Below are 22,003 nucleotides of genomic sequence, written 5' to 3'. Positions count from 1 at the left end.
CTGCCTAACCTCAATGGAGCATATTATCAGTATTTCAAGAATACAAAACAAAAGCATATTTAATTCTTCATCAAATTCATAAACCATACTGTTTACATGTATGCTGTCTCATTCTATATGTTTCTAACCTGTTTCATGCTTTAAGAGGATTGCATAGAGAAATAGAAGTAAATGCACACAATTGATAATTTGCATGGAAATCTAATTGATGCACCCGTGAGGCAACTTGTACCAATCATTAGATAACTTAATTTCTACTGGTCAGATTAAGGAATTTATTGCTGTTAATGTAACTCAACTCAGAAGGTTCAAATTCAGGAATAATTTGAGGCTGCATGAAGCTACATATGCATCCCAACATCATTTCTAATGTAGCCTTGAAATCTGACAGGGCAACCTGTACATGTTTCACAAATTCTAGCATAACTCTGTATACATAAGTCCAATTGTAGTAATTCTAAATTCTATTGTTAGCTAACACATTAAGGTACAACTTTGTCTTCTATCACATCTCTTAATTACGTTGTTAAGGTAGTCAAAGATTGAGCTCAAGTAGCAACTGCCAGTCTGCCCAGCTGTTGGTTTCCAGCCTGCATAGTTTGTACTATTTTGGTCATATCTCTCAATTTATAACTCCAATTTAGGTGATTCTACATTCTGTGGTTAGCTAATACATTAGGCTAAAAATGTGTCTTCTACCACATCTCTTAATTACATTGGTAAGGTAGTCAAATATTGAGCTTAATTAGTGACTACCAGTCTGCCCAGCTGTTGGTTTCTAGCCTGCATAGGTTATACTATTTTGGTCATAGCTCTCAATTTATAATTCCAATTTTGGTGATTCTACATTCTCTAGTTAGATAACACATTAGGGTACAAATTTGTCTTCTGCCACATCTCTTAATTACGTTGGTAAGGTAGTCAAATATTTACCTAAATTAGCAACTTCCAGTCCGCCCAGACTGTTGGTTTTTAGCCTGCACAGTCTGTACTAGTTTGGTCATATCTCTCAATTTATAAGTCCAATTTAGGTGATTCAAAAACTCATGGACAAATAAAACATAGAGGAACAAATAACTCTTCTATACCACTTCCTAATTCCATCGTTAAATAGAGTAAAATTAGGGTGAAGTTACTAGTCAGTGGTCTAATAAACCTGGTTCAGCATGAAATCAATATCTACTTCATTTATTCATTTCATTGCATGCTTTCTCACCATTTCCAGACCTTTTACTCAACATTCAGCAACAGATCTGCTCACCATCATCACACTACACAAGTTCTCATACAAGAAAATATGTTAAACTAAAAGAGATATCAAACCTTAAACCAAAAGAGCTTTAAATCCTCTTCTTAGCTTCCTTTTCTTCCAACTTTGAGCTCCTCTCTCCTATACATAATAACTCTTATAAATCACCTAAAATATCACAAAAGTATGAAATTCAAGAAAGGCTACTTACTTGGATAGAGTTCTAAGTTGAATTTACTGTTTGAATCAAATGAAAATTGATGGAGAAAGGAAGGAAATGAAGAGAAAGATGAAGGAGATGAAGAAGACGTTGAAGATGAAGATGAAGAAAATGAAGAAAGCAAACTGAAATGGAAGTCTCGTGTAATCCAAATATTCTTAATCCAAATATATCTTTGATTGTATGTTAAAATTACCAAATAGTACCTACATTTTCCATATGTTATATTTTAATACCTAAACTTTATATTTTAGTGCAAGTAAGTCCTACTCCTTATCTACTCATTTTGATATTTTGGTTCTGTCTATACTTATCATGGCATGTACAGGGCATATAGTTGGGCCCATTTCATTTTGGAAACTAGTTTAATGTCATGTAACTCTTAAGTACATATCTATATATAAATAATGTAAAAAACAACAGCGTGACATCATATTCATCATACAGAATGATATTAGCATGAAAGGACATAGGTTCAACCAGATTGTAGCGTCTCGGCTCGGTTCATTCGAGTTAACGGATGGACCGGGAAGGGATGTTACACGAATAATCTCCATTTCGAGAATTCGCCTTGCCGATCCTAAATCCTTCATGTCAAATGCTTTTGACAAATCACTCTTGAACTTGCTAATCATGTGTGCATCTGGTCCAACGATTAGCATATCATCAACATATAAGAGAAGGATGATAAATTTACCATCAGGGAATTTCTGAACATATACACAAGGATCTGCATCTGTCCTTTTATATCCTTGATTCACCATGAAAGAATCAAACTTTTTATACCACTGTCATGGTGCTTGTTTCAACCCGTACAAGCTCTTCTTCAAGCGACAAACCATGTCCTCGTTTCCCTTGACCTTGAAACCTTCTGGTTGTTCCATATAGATTTCTTCCTCTAGATCCCCATGCAAGAATGCGGTCTTTACATCAAGCTGCTCTAACTCAAGATTCAAATTGGCTACAAGACCTAGTACAACTCGAATCGAACTCATTTTCACAACTTGTGGAAAAATCTCATCAAAGTCAATACCTTTCTTTGGAGTAAAGCCTTTGACGACCAATCGAGCTTTGTATCTCACTAGGTTGCCATCATCTTTCTTCAGTTTGTACACCCATTTGTTCTTGAGTGTTCTCTTCCCTTTTGGAAGTTTTTTCACCAGCTCATACGTGTCATTCTTTTTCAAAGAATTCATCTCTTCTTGCATGGCCTTTGTCCAACAATCTCTATCTTTGCAAGATTGCACATCTTGGAGGCTCTCTGGCTCCCCCTCATCAGTAATCAAAATGTAATCAGAACTAGGGTACCTTATAGATGGTTGGCGCTCTCTGATTGACCTTCTCAACTGAAGTTCAACTCCTTTTGGTGTAATGGGGTTCTCTGGCTCCCCCTGCTCAACACCCTCTGCATCACTGTTATCATCTACAATTGTCTCTTGATCCCCTACGACTGGCTCTTCTTCTTCTTGTTGTTCTGATTCTAGCATTCCTCCTCCTGTGGCATCATCTGTAGGAATGCTTCCTGGTGTAATGTCAATAACATCATCACTTGTGGATTCTTTACAAGTTGTATCTACCACGAACTCATTCTCGTGGAATACTACGTCTCAGCTCCAGACAACTTTCTTTTTCACTAGGTCCCACAACCTATAGCCAAACTCTTCGTCTCCATAACCAACAAAAGTGCAAGGAACTGACTTGTCATTAAGTTTTGATCTCTGCTCCTTCGGAACATGCATGAATGCCTTGTAGCCAAATACCCTCAGATGAGAGTATGAAATATTTCTACTTGTCCAGACCTTCTCCGGGATATCAAAATCCAATGGTGCTAAAGGTAGTCGGTTGATTAGGTAGACAGCAGTATTGACAGCTTTTCCCTAAAATGGTTTATGTAAGTTGGCCATTTTGAGCATGGACCTGACTCTTTCAATAATGGTGCGATTCATCCGTTCAGTAACGCTGTTGTGTTGAAGCGTACCAGGAACTGTCTTTTCATGCCTAATACCGTGCTGACTACAATAATCTCTAAACTCCTTAGAGATATACTCACCACCATTATCCGTGCGCAAACACTTCAATGCTACTCCAGTCTCCCTTTCCACCATTGCATGGAATTGTTGAAAGTGCTTGAATACTTGGTCTTTTGTGCGCAACAAATATATCCATGTCTTCCGTGAGAAATCATCAATGAGGGTAAGAAAATACCTACTTCTTCCAAGTGATTCTAGCTCCATGGGACCACATACGTCAGAATGTACCAACTCCAACTTGTTGTCTCTCCTTCTAGAGCTTTTCAAAAATGAGACCCGATATTGCTTCCCAAACAAACAATAATAATAAGGGTTTATTTTACCTTTGGCTAATGGTATGAGGGACTTCTTAGCCAACATATTCAACCCTTTCTCACTAATGTGTGCCAGTCGCCTATGCCACAAATTTGGTGAAGCATCATCTGTAACTGTATTTAGTTGTCCCGCACATATTATTGCATGCGGCTTATATAGCGAGCAACACAATTTTCCTCTCGCCACCACCAAAGACCCTTTGGTGAGTTTCCAATTGCCGCCATCTGTATGATGGTGATAGCCTTCCTTGTCCAGTACGCTCACAGATAATAGGTTCAACCGAAGATCGGGGATATGTCTCACAATTTTAAGTGTTAATGTGCACCCGACACTTGTCTTTATGCAGATATCATCGATTCCCACCACTTGCGAGACACTATTATTTCCCATTTTAATAGTGCCAAAGTCACCTGCTTTATAAGTGGAAAAGTATTCCCTTTTTGGAACACAGTGGTATGAAGCACCGGAGTCTATTATCCACTCGGTATCTGCATCTCCAATATGACAACAATCTGCATCATGAGTGACTAAAGTCACCTCACCATCTTCTTCTGAGACTGTAGCAGGTGTATTTCTGTCATTCTCCTGTCTTCGGTCTGCATTATCCTGTTTGAGTAAACGACAATTTCTTTTGAGATGACCCTCCTTACCGCAATGGTAACATTTTCTCATCTCTCTGGACTTGGATCTACCACCTAACTTTACATGTCTTGGACCTCTACTCTTGCTCCGACCCCTATTCTCTGTGACAAGGGCTTGTGAACTGGTACTGGCAACATCTCTTCTTCGTAGTTCTTCATTAAGTAATCTATTCTTTACCATAGACATCGTTACCACACCATTTGGAGCTGAGTTACTCAATGATACCACAAGAGTATCCCAGCTATCCGGTAGAGATCCCAACAGTAGGCATGCTTGTATCTCGTCTTCTAAGGGCATACTGCTAACTGCTAATTCAGTTACGAGTCCTTCAAAATCGTTCAGGTGTTGTAATTGATCGTCCCTCTGACAGCTTCAAGTTCATGACTTTACGCATCATGAAGACTTTTCCTTGAGCATTCGTAGCCTCATACATATTCTGTAATTTCTTCCAGAGAACTTGGAGATCTTTTTCATTTCTCACATGATTGTATAGGCTAGCATCTATCCATTAGCGTATTGTACCCAATGTTTGCTTTTTTAATTTCTCCCACTGCCTTTCTTTCATTTCTTCCGGCTTTGCACTGTCACCTTCAATTGGATCGAACAGATCTTTGCAATTGAGGTAGTCCTCCATTCTGAATTTCCACATTGAATAATTCGAATCCGTCAATTTGATCATTGCCCCGTCGTTAGCCATGCTGAATTCTAAATCTGACAAAATTTCACTATTCACATGAATAGTAACTTTGTAGAAAATTGATAGAATTTACCAACCAAAGGCTCTGATACCAGTTGTTTGGATTCTAACTGATCCCGAATGGGGCTCGCGGAAAAATACCGGTGGTAAAAGTAAAATATAATTACTATTACCACATATACCTCCAATAATTTCGTATTGGATATTGACGATCGAATCCACCAGAAATAATAACCACGGTAAAAATTAAATAATTACCGTAAATGCCAGATAAAAAATAAGAACACCGAGATTTACGTGGTTCACCCTTCAACTGTTACGGGCTACGTCCATGGGACAAAAACTCCGAATAATTCTTCTACTAAAAATAGTAGGTACAAAAGAGATTACAAAAATAGTGATACTCTAAGTGTTTAACAACAAATACTCCAAAATTTCAATCCTCACTATTTTCTCTCTTTTCCAATTTTAGGAACCTTTTCCTAAAATTTTATACACTCTATGTATTTCTATGCTTTTGTTTTTGTACATTATGAAGTGAAAATCCTTCTCCTATATAGGAGAAGGGGACACGTAATTAACGCGTCCACCGAATGAATGCGTTAATCACGCGTCCAAACTTTCAATAAATTTTTTCTTTCTTTCTTTCTTTGTTAGGCAGTCTCTCTTTGACTGTCAAAATAAAAACGTGTTGTTATTATTATTATTATTTTTTTCAAATGTCTATGATCTCACATATTGGAGGGACCCACAACACAATATGCTATATATATATTAATAATAGATAAATAACTAAATAATAGGTAAAAGGCAGGTTTCCTTTTTCTTGTGTGTGTTTATAACTGATCCACGAGGCCATGAAACTATTAGTTGAGCACGTGCACTGTGAGTCCAACCGGTCCCAACTTCGTTGAACCAAAATCCATTTAATTAAATTATTTATTTATTTTTATATCGCATGTGAATTTTCAACCTTTTCAAAAAGTAATTTTTTAAATTATATTTATTTCCGTAAGAAAACTGATTTCAATTTTCAGTCATTGATTTGATGCAATTGGTGTGATGTGTTTTAAATTACAGCGATTATAGATTAAAAATTACAATATAAAAACCGACTATTAAAATCCTAATTAATATCCGTACGCATTAAATGTGCAATATTTACCTACATTGCATTTTTATTGAAAATAAATTAAAATAAAATAATAATGTATCGTTATGATTAATTTTATATATAACGATTAATTAGTTTAGTGTATATATCATCAGATCTCACAAGTACATGTAAAAGTTATGTTTGGTATATGAATCCACCTATACACCAGATTAATTATAAATAATAATTTGATTTAAATGTATAAATTTCTAACCATAAAAAAAAACTAATATTTTTAAAATAACTTTTTTTACTGGCTTAATTTATGGGACCAAGCATACGCCCGGCGTAGGGGAATTTTCAGGTGTGGCACATTTGTAGAAGCGATGGGCCAATCAAATTCCATAAATTGGCTTAGCCGCTCATATTACTAGTAGTCTCTCTGCCTTCAAGTCCTTTCTTCTTCTTCTTCTTCTTCTTCTTCTTAATGAGTCTATGAGTAGTGTCGTTTGAAGAAGTCACATTCGTATATCCTCTCTCCCTCTCTCTTTCTAGCTACTAGCTAAGAGGAGGAAGAACGAGAAGAAGAAGAAGAGTTTAGTTATAATGTCAAGAATGAGAGTTGCAGTGATTGGAGGCGGGATTAGTGGGCTTATTTCAGCTTATTATGTCGTGTCAAACTCCGGAGCTGAGGTTGTTCTGTACGAGAAAGAGGATTACTTGGGCGGCCATGCTCGAACTGTTTCCTTTGACGGTGTTGATTTAGATCTCGGTTTCATGGTCTTCAATCGTGTACGTGTTTACTCTTTTCTCCTCTTCTTTCATCGTCTTCCTCTTTTCTCTTTTTCCTTTTTCTTTTTCTATAAAAACAACATTAACAATCATGTCGGAAATTAAGGGGTATTTAACATGGAAGTAAAAATTAATAACCAAAATAAAAATTTTAATAAGAAAATGTTTACTGTCCCAATCATTTAAACAGTGATAAAATTACAGTTTTAAGAAAATTCAGTTTGTTTTCGCAAAATAAGCTGTAAGAAAATATTTTCTACAACTCAACTTTTTTTTTTCTTATTTAGGGCGCTAATAAGTCGATGGAAAATTTTTTTTCTAATAAAAAAAATATATTTTTTAAGAAAAATAAAAGTAAAATATTTTTCGAATATCGATAAATTTTATAAATTTATATTTTTTAATTTATTAATTATCATATTTATTTCTCTGTTGAAATATGAGAAAAAAATGGTACTAAATATATAATTTTTTGATATATTAAAAATCTAGAATATTGCGGTTCATTTGGCCTCCTAATAGACATACCTAATGATTCCCTGATTAAGAATTGTATTATCTTAAACAAGATGCTTTCATCATTTTTAAATTTTTTTTAATTTATTTTGTTGTTTACTTATTATGATTAGTTCAAACACTTCCATAATTTGTTTATTGTTTAACGAGGATGGAATCAGACTCTGAAGAAGAGAAGGTTGTATATTATTTTTTTCAAATAATACAATTTGATTGTTTTAATTATTAGAAAGTCGGACATGTTCGCTTTACCTTTTAAATTAAATAAGAATAAAAATATATATTGAAATTAATTTATTTTTTAGATAATTAAAAAATTTTATAGGATTAGAATAAGAATAATACTTATATATAAGCCAAAAGATTTTGCTGGCGTGAAGGTGAAAGATTGCAAGTTGAATAATTGATGCACTGCCATTATAAAAGGAGTGCGCATAGGAACAGAACGTAGCTGGATTGTTTTGTCATTTTGCATGGTGGAACAAACTAGAATTAGCTTGGTTGGATATGATTGTTGCGTGGTTGGTTCATAGTCACACGTCTGGTCAATATAAACTATGTAATTTCTCAATTTTTCTTGCAAATTATGAAATAAATAAAAAAACTAAAAAAAGTTATTTCAGTGAATAATTTTTTAAATTATGATTATCTATGGGAAAGTTTATACACTCAACCTACACAATCGGCAACCAACCTCTAATGTTTCAGTTATAATAAAAATATCAAAATTGAAAAATTAAAACTTCAGACATGGTAAAAATATAATTAACCTAAGTTAAAAGATTAAAGGGTAATAAATTGGAAAATGGGGCCCATATCTAGTAAGATGAAGTCAAAGATCCACTTTTTGGCCATTTCAGCTGAATACAACTTTGTTCAAATGCGGTCACGTCTTTATATATAACGGTGGAAGTAGAAGTCAATAGAAAGTTAAACAAAAATTAAATCAAAAGTACAAAAAAAGCTTGCTATGTATTTTAAAAAGAACTAGTAAATGTATTATCTTGTCAAAAGTATAATCGGAAATATTTTAGTTCATAAGAAATTGGTGTTAAATAGCTTTATAGTTAGAACACAATCTGATTGATAATGAGCCCTTCAATAATACCCAAAATGATCTTAAGTGTCTCTTTCTATAAGGCAAATTCAAGTTTTGATCAATTTTAAGTCCATTGTTTATGAACAAATTCACAAACTTTTGGATGGAATGTGCAAATTACAAAGTAATATTTTGGATTTTGAATTGGCCTTCACAGGTAACATATCCAAATATGATGGAGTTGTTTGAGAGTCTTGGAGTGGATATGGAGTTATCAGATATGTCCTTTTCAGTTAGTTTAGACAAAGGTAATGGCTATGAATGGGGTAGCAGAAATGGCCTCTCAGGTGTTTTTGCACAGAAAAAGAACATTCTTAATCCATACTTTTGGCAAATGCTTCGAGAAATTATCAAGTTTAAGGATGATGTCCTCAGGTCAACCCACTTTCTTTTTTCACTTAAATGATAACATTAAACCAATATTTTCAGCATAGTGAGCTATGTTTTACATAATATTATCAAATGTATTTACAAGTATTTCATTTTATACAGTTACCTTGGAACGCTTGAGAAGAATCCTGATATTGATAGGAGTGAAACATTAGGGCATTTTATCAATTCCAGGGGTTACTCTGAGTTATTTCAGAAGGGTTATCTTGTAAGATCTTTGATGCTTTGTGTTTATTCTTCATTCTTGGAGATTTTGATTCATTTCTATTTTCAATTCTAAATGTTACTCAAAATGCAGTGACACAATCTTGTGTTTGTATATATAGGTTCCAATGTGTGGTTCAATATGGTCCTGCCCTTCAGATAAAGTTATGAGCTTTTCAGCTTTCTCTATACTCTCATTTTGCCGTAATCATCATTTACTTCAGCTCTTTGGCCGCCCACAGTGGCTTACTGTTAAAAGCCGTTCACAGTCTTATGTCAACAAGGTGCTTGTTTAATTGCTTTGGAGAGTTGGAATGTTTCGAATTTCATTTTTTCTACGACAATTTTTATAAGATTTCGGCTAATATTTAAATGCTTGCCAAACAAATAAATCAGGTCAAAGAAAAGCTGGAAACTTGGGGCTGTCGAATAAGAACTGGCTGTGAAGTGGCCTCTGTTTCCACTAATGATGAGGGTAAGCAGCAACACTAATGTTTATGGTTTGTTTTTGCTAAATTTTATATTTTTGAACTCAACCATTAAGAATAATTATCTATTCTAATATCTGACTCTTTTACCATTGTAACTATAGTAATGAATATGAAGAGTATTCTTTTTAGCAGGTTGCACAGTTTTCTGTACAGATGGTTCTGAAGATATGTATAGTGGGTGCATAATGGCTGTTCATGCTCCAGATGCACTGAAAATATTAGGAGAGCAAGCAACATTTGAAGAAAAAAGAGTGCTTGGTGCTTTTCAGTATATGTATAGGTACCAGCTTTCATTACTGATCATTGTTTGGGTATATCTGACGTCTTAGTAGGAATACACATAACTGAGACATAATTCCTATAAATTATTTATTTATATATGCATTAAAAAGCACTTAAAAGTTATTTATAAAACGTGAGAAGCAACATGAAATGCTAAACTGATGCAGCCAGCTGGCTAGATTTGATTTATATTGCGTAGAGTTGAATACTTGCTGTTGCCAAATGGTTTTGTGCTAAAAATTATAAATGCAAATAGGAGATGCATAAAAACGTATGATTATTTAATGGCTCCATTTTCCCCTTTACAAAAACAATTAGTTGAAGCTGATTCCATCATAATTCTGATAGTTCATTTGCTAAAATGTGCAATCACTCTTTTAACTTTTGATTGCAGCCATATCTTCCTTCACCGTGATAGAAAATTTATGCCTCAAAATCAAGCAGCATGGAGTGCATGGAATTTCCTTGGAAGTACAGAAAATAAAGTATGTTTGACATACTGGCTAAATGTGCTTCAGGTTTGTAAAATATTCTCTGGATCTTTATTTTCAATGGAATGTGGAATTCTGTTGTAATTAAGGTTTGACATAAGCACTTTTGATTATGTTGTTTAAATGCGTTTATACTCTTGCAGAATCTTGGTGAAACAGGTCCACCTTTCCTGGTGACACTGAATCCAGATAATATACCAGACCATACCTTGCTGAAGTGGTCAACTGGCCATCCAGTCCCATCTGTAGCCGCATCAAAAGCTTCACTTGAGCTTCAACATATTCAAGGCAGAAGGGGACTTTGGTTTTGTGGAGCCTATCAGGGTATGTTATTTTGGTTATATAAAAGAAATGGCACCTATGTAAGCCTCAATTCCTCCATCAAGCTTTGTTTAGAATGCTGAATTAGCTTTGTGATTATTCAATGTAATACATGTTAATATTTCCTTTTTCAGGTTATGGTTTCCATGAGGATGGATTAAAGGTACTAACCAATATTAAGTACAGATATGTTTGATAATGTACTTGCTCTTGTTAAGAACAATCCTTAAGAAAACATGAAACAAATTCTCAAACAAAAAAAAAAAAAGGTGCTAGCATTTTTATTCTGTTCTGTTTCGCAAATGGTGTTTTCTGCACTCGGAAAAAATTAAAACAAAGTGAACAACAGCCTTCTTGATTCCACTTCTCTAGTGTTTATTTTCTTTTGCAGTCTGGCATGGTTGCCGCAAATGGTTTGCTTGGTAAAAGTTGCACTATTCTGTGCAATCCAAAACACATGGTACCTTCTCTGTTAGAAACTGGGGCGCGCCTTTTTGTTACTAGATTTCTTGGACATTATATCTCTACTGGCTGTTTAATGTGAGTTCATGTATACAGATAATCACAGCCTTTATCATATGATTTTGATACTCGTTGCTTGCGTATGATGCATTGATACACAATACATAACACGCAACTCATACATTCTCCCACTTTCATAAGCTTTTTATATGCTTGTTTTTTATGAATTCCAGTTTTTATTATACATTTTCAACTTGATTCATGCTCTCTTTTTCCTTTTTGTTTTTCTTGCCTTGCTACTGAAATAGATTTAACAGTATATGCAGGAATTGACGAATTTAAATTGTCTTATGACAGTTTACTTGAGGAAGGTGGCACAATGTTTACCTTTGAGGGAAGTGCTAAAAAGTGTGACTTGAAAACTGTCCTGAAAGTTCACAATCCCCGGCTCTATTGGAAGGTTTTTGTTTTGTATTGGGATCAATGACGAGGAAATTTTCAAAATTAAAAAATAAGTTAAAGGGCATTGCAAATGCTTAACGGTTTTTTTTTTTCCAGATAACAACACAGGCTGATTTAGGTCTTGCAGATGCATATATCAATGGTGACTTTTCCTTTGTTAACAAAGATGAAGGTCTTCTAAACCTTATTATGGTGAGATAATTTATACGATTCCTATACCATATTCTCCATTCCTTAATCAAATTTTAATGAACTTTCTTTTATATTACAGGTTCTGATCGTGAATAGAGATGCTAATAAGACTGTAGCAAGATTGAATAAGAAAAAGTATGCTGTTATATCTGACTCTCAGAACATGATACTGCTGGCTGACATTTCCTAACTCTTATTTTATCAAGAAGTCTTTTTCTGTTCACCTCAGGGGTTGGTGGACACCTTTGCTTTTCACAGCTAGTATTGCATCTGCACAATTTTTTGTCCACCATGTTTCAAGGCAAAATACTCTTACACAAGCTCGCAGGAATATTTCTCGCCATTACGATCTGGTAAGTTTGTCAATTTCTTGATGCCTTCAGAAATGTCTAAAAGCTACATCATGAACTCCTGAATGAAATTTATTTTGGTTCATGTTACTAGAGTAATGAGCTTTTTGGTCTGTTCTTGGACGAAACTATGACATACTCCTGTGCGGTATTTAAGGTTGGAAATCTAACCTACTGATCTATTTCGCTGTTCAAGAAAGAAATGATTGCATCAATCATGTGCTATAACTTTGAGATATGATATATTTCTGTGGATCTAACTACTTTAAAGACAGAAGATGAAGACTTGAAAGCTGCACAGATGAGAAAAATTTCACTCCTGATAGAAAAAGTGAGTGTTCCTTAACCATTTGGGAGATTATAAGATTTTTCTGATACTCATTATTCATTTTGAATGTTTTTATTTTAACCAAACCAGGCAAGAATCACTAAGGAGCATGAAATACTTGAAATTGGTTGTGGTTGGGGAGCCTTAGCTATTGAAGTTGTCAAACGAACCGGATGTAGATATACTGGAATCACTCTATCGGAGGAGCAACTCAAATTTGCAGAGATGAAAGTGAAGGAAGCTGGCCTTCAGGTATTGACCTAAACAATATTTGCAACTTTCATTTCTCTTAAAGCTTTCCTAATTAGTATTTATTTTCATATACCAGGACAGTATCAGATTTCTACTCTGTGATTATCGGCAATTGCCTAAGAACTACAGATATGACAGAATCATATCATGGTGAGGTCCTTCTTCCATTCCAAAATTCCAAATCTGACTGTAGAATACCAAATAAATAGCATAAGTTTCAATGGCCTTTTTCAGTGAAATGATAGAAGCTGTTGGCCATGAATACATGGAGGAGTTCTTCGGTTGTTGTGAATCAGTATTGGCAGAAGATGGGCTTATTGTTCTACAGGTAATGAGTCTAATGCCAAATGGGAAAAATGGAATATTCATTTTGTCCTCGTTTAATTTCAGTCAGTATCATAGATGAAGAGTTGAATTTAATGATTGAAAAAAAAGGTGCCTCCTTTTCTCTTTTCTTCGTCTTTTCTTCTTTTCAGTTCATATCAATACCAGAAGAACGTTATGAAGAGTACAGGCAAAGTTCAGACTTCATTAAGGAATATATATTTCCTGGTGGATGTTTGCCATCATTAACAAGAATAGCATCAGCAATGTCTGCTGCATCAAGACTCTGGTATAACTTATAAGCCATCACTGTTAGCTCATTTTTAGTTTTATATGTTGTTTGTTCTAATTCATTTTCTGCATAATTAACTCTATTTTTTTCCATTCAAAGTATGGAGCATGTGGAAAATATAGGAATTCATTACTATCAAACACTGAGATATTGGAGAAAAAATTTCTTGGACAACCAGGGGTAAAAATCATTCCTTTTTTTGATTTGGAATTGACTGTAACGTAGAGGCAGCAACCATATTTTTTTTTCCTTCTCAGAAAAATTCTGGCTTTGGGATTCAATGAAAAATTCATTAGAACATGGGAATATTATTTTGATTACTGTGCAGCTGGTTTCAAAACACATACACTTGGAAATTATCAGGTATTTGTAGTCCTGTATTGTTTTTTCTGTTGAACGAGTTGCTCAGAATACATGTATATATTGAACTGCTAATCATTTTTTATTTCTTGACCAAGGTTGTTCTATCACGTCCTGGCAATATAGCTGCACTTGGCAATCCTTTCCAAGGTTTTCCTTCAGCTTACTGATTCTTTTTTCTTTTATCTCATAATTTGTTAATCATTTAATTGTACCAGCTCTAAATGGAAATTATTTCTTCCGATTAATTTCATTCGGAAATCTTGCCGTTTGGGTTTTTACAGTTTACTCGTTCCACTCTATTTCATATGCCACTTTTTATCGATTGTCTTCGAACGACAAGACATTGAGTCGTTTAAAAGGCTTCGATTTTGTAGACTTTATGGATCTCCCTCAACATTTAAATTCATGTAAAAATGGCATATTGATATTATTTTCTCATCAGAAATTCATCTTCACCTTTTAAAAAAAATGATTTTATAGTGAGAGATCTAGATTGTATCTGTAATTTTTTATTTTCAAAATTAATTTCATTAGTGATTTTAATCTAAATTTAGATTATATTTGCAAACTGGTTTGGTCACATATTTTCTCGTCTGAATGTTTCTATCACGTCTCTTTTTGCAAATCATTTGAAGAATGATCCTCTAAACTTAATCATAAATATATATCTCCAAAATAAGAATGATCCTCTTAGCACTGCTCAGAGCTTGACGAACCTGCAAACTATCCATTTTCACAACTATTTGATCATGCGCATGGCGGTGCTTCAATCAACTTAGTAGCTTCCCAATACCCATCACTTCCGCCATTAAAGGGCTTGCAATTTGACCATCCTTCCACCACCAACCATAGCTACGTAACTGTCTATCACAATCCAGCCCCATCACTTTCGCCATTAAAGGGCTTGCAACTTGACCATCCTTCCACCACCAACCATAGCTGCCCAACCGTCTATCACAATCCAGCCTTGACCATTTAAGCTAAAGCTTCATTGGCAGACTCTTAATTAATTTAATTAAAAAAAGGACCGATTGATCTTAAAAAGTAAAGAAAGGAGCAAACTTTTTGGGGTGATTGGAATACCAAGTAAAGAAAGTTCGGTTTCTTTCACGTCTCTTTATGCATACCATTTGAAGGAATCTTTTGGCAAATTCTCTTGGACATTCTTGTATACATAATCCTCGTTTTGAGAAATTGTTCCAAATAACAATTAAATTCATAATCCTCCACTTTTCTTTTTTTCTTCTCGCTTTTGATTTTTTATTCGTTTTTAAAAAATTTATATCTATTTTCTTCTAATATATCTATTTTTCTTTATTTTTTTGTTATTATTACTTTATCTTCACATTTGAAATTCTTTTGTCCCTTTTTCCATAAGGGTTTAATTCATTGATTATGAATTGTTAAAAGGTATGATATTTGGTTTGGTTGGAGAATTTAGATCTTGTTTTACTGATGTGTATCTTCGATCAATGGAGTATGATAAAGTGGTCTGTCCCTCCATTGACGCTATTAATGCATAGTGACATAAATTCATCCGTATACGTCATATATAATAAGTTTTTGAAAAAGCAATCAAAGCATAGAAGATCCAAAGAAGTTATTTTATCATCCAAATCAATTAAAGGACTAATTGCTATTACGAAGATTTATATCGGTTAAGGTTATCTTCAAAAAAATTCAATATTATTTCTTTTAATTTTAACTTTATTATTCAAAAAAATATAGATAAAGAGAATTTTTATTAATTATAATGGCAAATTCTTGTGTTGTAATTGAGTATTTGTAATTCTTGATTTTATAATTAATAAATTATATTTCTAAAAAAAATTAAATTCTTAATCCCATATATACTAGTTGGGATTGTTGACCATATACATATATCTATATATATATATATATATATATATATATATATATATATATATATATATATATATATATATATTGTCATTAAATCTAACAAAATGCACTTACAATCACCTAATTATATATGTATATTTTTTATTTCTACGAGTATTCTCAAACCTATGTTCGTCTTTTCATTAAGAATGAAAAAAGACAAAATAGGACGATTTTCATGATCCAAATGTTTAAAACAATTATTTATATAGGAGTTGCTATAATAAAAATATTTACAACATTGTTAGTGTGGCAAAGACATTTGTTTTCCAATTGTAGCAAAGCAAATAAAATATGTTTTTTTTTTAAAAAAAATGAATCATAAAAAAAAAAAGAAAAATTTCAGAAACAATTGCTGTTTTCATGAGAACCACAAATAATAATAATAATAATAATAATAATAAAAGAGAGAATTAATATGGATCTTTATTGAAAATCAATATAGTATTTATTGGGGCAGAATTAATTTATAAAATATACTGATGAAGAGGAAGCTAGCTGGAATAGACAATTAAATGCAAATGATGCCAGTGAAGACAAAAGATGAAGTAGCAACTAATATTTTTACAAATGACCTCAATGTGATGAAAATAGATGCAAATAATTTATTAATTGCCATGAAAAAATTAAAATTGTAATTTTACTAATGTATGTGACAAATATAGAGTGATAATTACAATTTAATCCTTTCTTCATAAAAGTCATTCTCAATTGAGTTCAAACTTCTAACTTCCTTCTCTTATAAAAAGCACCACTTCGACCCGGCCACTTAGTGTTGTGCGCGACGAAGTTTGGTTTCTTACTTAATGAAATAAAGCATATTTTCCATTTCTCTTTGTTACCAAAAGAAGAAAAAGAAAAAAAAAAAAAAAAGAAAACGCATATTTTCCATTTCTACTTGCAGCATTACAATATGAAACTCTCTCTGTTAGAAGGTGCAAGCCGCCGCTGTTTTGTTGCTAACTTTCTTCAGAACTATATCTCTACTGGGTGTTTAAGGTGAGTAATCTTGTCAATATATGTATTTCATAATGATGAGTAATCTTGTCAACATATACTATACTGTATTTTCCAATCACTTGCAGTTTATTGGAAGCAGAAGGCACCGATCTTACTTTTCAAGGAACTGATACTAAGAAATGTTCTCTCAAAGTTGTTCTGGAAATTCACAATCCCCAGTTTTACTGGAAGGTATATAAAGAGAGAGAGAGAAAGAGAGATAATGTTGTTGAGATTTTTAGGGAAGGAAGAATGAAAATGCACAAGATGATTAATAATGTTTTGCACTTCATTAAATTAATAAAAGAATATGCCTATTTATAGACTTACAAGTGAATCAAATAAGATCTAAAAATACTCCTAAAAATCATTATTCCTAATAACAAAAATATTAAATTCAATGCAGAAAATCTACACTAAATAAAATTAAAATCTCAAAATATTTTTAAAAATATTAGTTTGAATTAATCCTAACATTCTCTTTTAATTCAAACATAATATTTTTATTACAATAATTAACAATTAAAAATTTTTAATCTAGCATTTGAAACACCTCTCTTCAATTAATTTTGTTGAAGCACCTCTCTCTAACTCATCATTTTGATGTACTTCTCACTAAATATTGATGCACTTCTCATCAAACTAGCAAATGAATTTTAATTGTTCCTTTTTTTTTTTTTTTAAGCACTTCTCTTCAAATATTGATGCACCTCTCATCACTTTCTTTATTTTGGAGCACATCTCTCCAATGTTCTCTTAGAGCACTTCTCTCCAATATTCTCTTGGAGTACATCTCTCCGATACTCAAAGAAGAGTTCCTTCCTCTTGCACAAAATTTGATTGATTTTTATACTTGCAATCTTTTTGAATATGACCAAATTTCTTACAATTAAAAAATTGAGGTTTACCTTTATGCCAACAATCATTTTCATCATGATTATCTTTCTTGCATATGCCACATGGTGGAAATTTTCCTCTTTTTGATAAAAATTTGTTCGTTGACTTGGCACAAAAGCAGCCTCTATAGTATTATCTTCTCTAAATGCTCTCCGTTGCTCCACAACTTGTACTGCATTAGTTAGTTCATCAACGGAAATTTCAGAAAGATTTTTTGTGTCTTCAAGAGAAAAAATTTTGGATTCAAATTTTTCGGATAGACTTATTAGAATTTTTTCAACCACCCTTTCTTTCAGGAAATTCTTCACCAAGTAATCTAATTTTGTTAAAAATGGACATGAGATTGTTAACATATTCTTTGACACCTCCAAATGTTTTCATTTTTTGCATCTCAAATTCTTTTTTAAGATTCAAAACTTGCATCAATTTTGTCTGCTCGTTGCCTTGATACTCATTTTTTAATGAGTCTCATATCTCCTTTGCTGTTTCACAAGTCATAATATTTGTGAAAATTATATCCGAAACAGAAGAATGAAGGCAGGTTTTTGCTTTGAATTTTTTGGCTTTTTCTTCGCTATGATTCTTAATTTGAACCATAGGATGGCAATGGAGGGATTTCTTTTTCTGTTTCAACATGCTCCCATAAGTCATAAGCTTGTACATAAGCTTTCATTTTAACGGCCTATAGCTGATAATTTTCACCAACAAAAATTGGAGGGGAAGAAAATGGAATGGTGTTTGTGGCCATTTAACAGACAAGTTCTGATACCATGTTGAGATTTTTAGGGAAGGAAGAATGGAAATGCACAAGATGATTAATAATGTTTTGCACTTCATTAAATTAACAAAAGAATGTGCCTATTTATAGGCTTACAAGTGAATCAAATAAGACCTAAAAATACTCCTAAAAATCATTAATCCTAATAATAAAAATATCAAATTCTATGCAGAAAATTTGCACTAAATAAAATTGAAATCTCAAAATATTTTTAATAATATTATTTTGAATTAATCCTAACAAATGTATTATATGTCATTTTACAAAAAAAAAAAAATATTGCAATCACTTTACTGCAAATTTTTGCCAGGTAATGACACGGTCCGACATAGGTCTTGCGGAAGCTTACATTGATGGAGATTTTTCATTTGTTGACACTGATGAAGGTCTTGTGAATTTTATCCTTGTAAGTTAATTAGAAATTTAGAATTCAGTTTTATTATCATAAACTGTATATTTGTTTTTTAAATACGTAGTTGGAAATTTCTTATCAATTTACTATGTCGCAGCTACTGATTGCCAATAAAGATTCAAATGCTAAGAAAAGGTAATAATACCTAGGGGCTGTGGATAGATGTTAGTAATTATCTCTTATGTATTAGTAATTATCCCTTAAGTTTATTTGTATTGTGATGTTCCTTTATTAGGGGTTGGTGGAAAGCATTGTTATTCACAGCTGGTATTGCATCTATCAAATTGTTCTATCAACATGTTTTAAGGCAAAATACTCTTACACAGGCTCGCAGAAACATTTCTAGTCATTATGATGTGGTATGTGAATCTGATATGATCAATACTATCTCATTAATCCTGAAGTTGGGGACTTGATTGATTAATTATATACATTTCTTTTTGGGCATCTGTTCACAGAGCAATGAAGTTTTTGCACTGTTTTTGGGAGAAACAATGAATCACTCCACTGGAATATTTAAGGTAAAATTAAGAAATATTGGGACTATAAATTAGTCAGATTTTGTCTCTCATATAATCGTATTTTAGTTTCTAGTAAGTTGTAAACTTGCAATCTGTTTATTTGCAGACAAAAGATGAAGACTTGAGAACAGCACAGATGAGGAAAATTTCTGTTCTGATTGAAAAAGTGAAGTCAACCCATTAAATATCTCATTAAAAATTATACATATTAATATTGAGTTATTAATTTACACCTTTATGTGAAAATCTAGGCAAGGATTGAGCAGAAGCATGAAGTTCTTGACATTGGTTGTGGATGGGGAACCTTTGCCATTGAAGTTGTGAAAAGAACTGGGTGTAAGTACACTGGCATCACTTTATCTGAGGAGCAACTCAAATTTGCAGAAACCAAAGTGAAGGAAGCTGGCCTTCAAGTATGATAAATTCTCTCTCTCTTTCTTCCCCTTTCTCCCTGTTCTGAAACTTACAGCCAAATCTTTTGTCAGGATAATATCAGACTTCTACTGTGTGACTATCGTCAGTTGCCAAAGACTGATAAATATGACAGAATCATATCTATGTGAGTTTCATTAGTTGAATGCCTCTACTCACTAGATATGACAGAACATATCTACTCACTATATATGATATTTTTCAGTGAAATGATAGAACATGTTGGACATGAATTCATGGACGAATTCTTTGGTTGCGTAGAATCATCATTGACAGAAGAGGGCTTGTTTGTTCTACAGGTAATAATGATAATTAATAGTAATTTGAAAAGAGAAAAAAAGAAATACTTATCATGGTTAGAGCAATAAATTCCAACTCTGAATTAAGGTTTATTATTGTTTCCTAGTTCATATCAACGGCAGACGAAAGTTATGATGATTATAGGCGAGGTTCGAGTTTTATTAAGGAATATATATTCCCAGGTGGATGTTTGCTTCATTAAGTCGGGTAGCATCCGCCATGAAAACTGCATCAAGACTTAGGTACAAGTCGATCTGTTGCTCGGAAACCAGCAAAATCTGTTATGATTATTGCAATATGCTGACATAAATTGTATTATTGCAGTATGGAACATGTGGAAAATATAGGAAGTCATTATTATCATACACTGAGACATTGGAGAAAAAATTTATTTGATAATAAGAGGTAACAATATTTTCTTTATAGATACCAAACAAATAAGGGATAGCCCCATTATAATTTGGTATTGTTTTATCCTTTCCTTTTCCAGTGAATTTATATCAATAACTTTATTTGAATAAAACAATTTATTACATTGACTTAGTCTATAAAAAGTACCATATATACGAAAATTAAAATGAAGAAAAAAATTATTTAAATTTGGGTATTCATTATAATTGATTTATTTTCTCAATTAGCAAAATTATGGCGATGGGATTTGATGAAAAATTCATCAGAACATGGGAATACTACTTTGACTATTGTGCTGCTGGATTCAAGGCTTATACAATTGGAGTTTATCAGGTGATTATTCATATTACAAGCATACACATTATTTATTTTTTTATTTGTTATTAGTTGTGGAATTGGTTTACACTATTGCATTTGCTTGCTGTTAATGTCAGGTTGTATTTTCACGTCCTTGTAATATCGGAGCATTAGGGCATCCATATAAAGGTTTTCCGTCGGCATATTCAGACCTGTCTTCCTGAGATCTGAGACAAACCAACCATGCTCCATATCTAGTCTAGTATTTAATAAGTATGATGCGTAGAGTTTCCTTTTGCTTTGCAACACTTTTCTTTGCTATTTGTGGAACCACCGTGACAAGGGAAACTTTTCCATCGCTTTCAAAGAACTGCTTCCTTGAATAAATTCCATGATATCCTTTAATTTCTTTTTCTGTTTCTATTTCTAAATATCACTATATTATAAATGCAGTAATAACGAGATTTGAACCCTAACACCTGAAGAAATTAACTTCATCGAGGGCATGCCGATGAAGTCGAAAAACACTTAAAAAGCCTACCACACTCTACCGCTTAATCATAAATATCTTCAAAGCAAACGTACTAATCCGCAGATGGGAACGTCATCTCTATTATAAACTAGATTTTAGCCTCAGCATCCACGCTAAGCAATTCGAACACCATCAATAAATATCATAAGAAAATTCAAATGTTTACCTCTATTGGAAATGAGAAAATTCATATACCAACTCTTATGGAGGCCTGGACTATTCCAACAGTTATGACTAGTATTGGATAATGCATCACAACAGAAAAGCCAAGACCATTTTGCCTTTACCAAGCCTGCTTTCTATAAAATAACTTGCCATAAATATAATCAAAAGTTATTTGCTTCATTCCAAAAATCTACCAACGCTACTTCTATTGATAACTTCTACTGCTCTAAGTAATTGAATGAAATGTGATCTACTCCACTGCATCACACCATAGCCTAAAGAATCAGGTACATCTTCACACAGGAAACAGCTAATAGCTCAAAGTAACGTACCACATGATGTTTGCCACCCAAAAAATTTGATTAGCCACCAGATACTGGAAATCAAGGTTGAGATTTATAACTTGAATTGCCAAGAATCTGCAAACAAGATCAACAGTGTTGACATCGTCTAGCTGCAAAAATGGCCTTTCCCAAGGTTAACCCTCAATTTCAATT

At 33.1% G+C, this 22,003-nt stretch overlaps 1 protein-coding gene and 1 pseudogene across 4 annotated transcripts; both read left to right on the top strand.

The window, feature by feature from the left end:
- Positions 1-6,638: 6,638 nt before the first annotated feature.
- On the top strand, positions 6,639-14,145 carry LOC105632176 (Cyclopropane-fatty-acyl-phospholipid synthase). 3 transcript variants are annotated; one of them, XM_012214498.3, is made up of 23 exons: positions 6,641-7,041; positions 8,814-9,031; positions 9,149-9,254; positions 9,373-9,534; positions 9,647-9,725; positions 9,871-10,021; positions 10,418-10,541; positions 10,658-10,838; positions 10,970-10,998; positions 11,227-11,375; positions 11,655-11,757; positions 11,856-11,951; positions 12,031-12,086; positions 12,181-12,304; positions 12,396-12,458; positions 12,573-12,632; positions 12,720-12,881; positions 12,958-13,031; positions 13,116-13,209; positions 13,358-13,494; positions 13,597-13,677; positions 13,755-13,860; positions 13,956-14,145. In XM_012214498.3, the coding sequence occupies exons 1-23, from the start codon at positions 6,856-6,858 to the stop codon at positions 14,025-14,027; spliced, it is 2,613 nt and encodes an 870-aa protein (XP_012069888.1). In that variant the 5' UTR covers positions 6,641-6,855; the 3' UTR covers positions 14,028-14,145. The 3 variants fall into 3 exon arrangements, with proteins under 3 accessions (XP_089580059.1, XP_012069888.1, XP_012069890.1); XM_012214500.3 differs by having other exon boundaries at positions 6,643-7,041; positions 9,874-10,021; XM_089723933.1 differs by lacking the exon at positions 12,396-12,458 and having other exon boundaries at positions 6,639-7,041.
- Positions 14,146-16,556: 2,411 nt separating this feature from the next.
- Positions 16,557-21,169, top strand: LOC105632241 (uncharacterized; annotated as a pseudogene). The gene is made up of 14 exons (XR_016321698.1): positions 16,557-16,761; positions 16,848-16,953; positions 18,747-18,842; positions 18,946-18,983; positions 19,084-19,207; positions 19,307-19,369; positions 19,476-19,535; positions 19,621-19,782; positions 19,855-19,928; positions 20,007-20,100; positions 20,208-20,343; positions 20,426-20,506; positions 20,740-20,845; positions 20,947-21,169. The product of XR_016321698.1 is annotated as an uncharacterized LOC105632241 (transcript).
- Positions 21,170-22,003: the final 834 nt, after the last annotated feature.

This window comes from Jatropha curcas, chromosome 7 (genome assembly GCF_041381405.1).
Source record: "Jatropha curcas cultivar XTBG-Jc1 chromosome 7, XTBG_Jcur_1.0, whole genome shotgun sequence".
NCBI lineage: Eukaryota > Viridiplantae > Streptophyta > Magnoliopsida > Malpighiales > Euphorbiaceae > Jatropha > Jatropha curcas.
The sequence above is the reverse complement of the archived record's forward strand: the minus strand, read 5'-3'. Positions and strand labels throughout refer to the sequence as shown.

Excerpts from the sequence above, each read along its gene's own strand:
- LOC105632176 (XM_012214498.3), top strand. The coding sequence starts at position 6,856 with ATGTCAAGAATGAGAGTTGCAGTGATTGGAGGCGGGATTAGTGGGCTT. Across the intron at positions 11,758-11,855 it reads ATCCCCGGCTCTATTGGAAG|ATAACAACACAGGCTGATTT; the intron begins GTTTTTGTTTTG and ends TTTTTTTTCCAG. Across the intron at positions 13,861-13,955 it reads ATACACTTGGAAATTATCAG|GTTGTTCTATCACGTCCTGG; the intron begins GTATTTGTAGTC and ends TTCTTGACCAAG.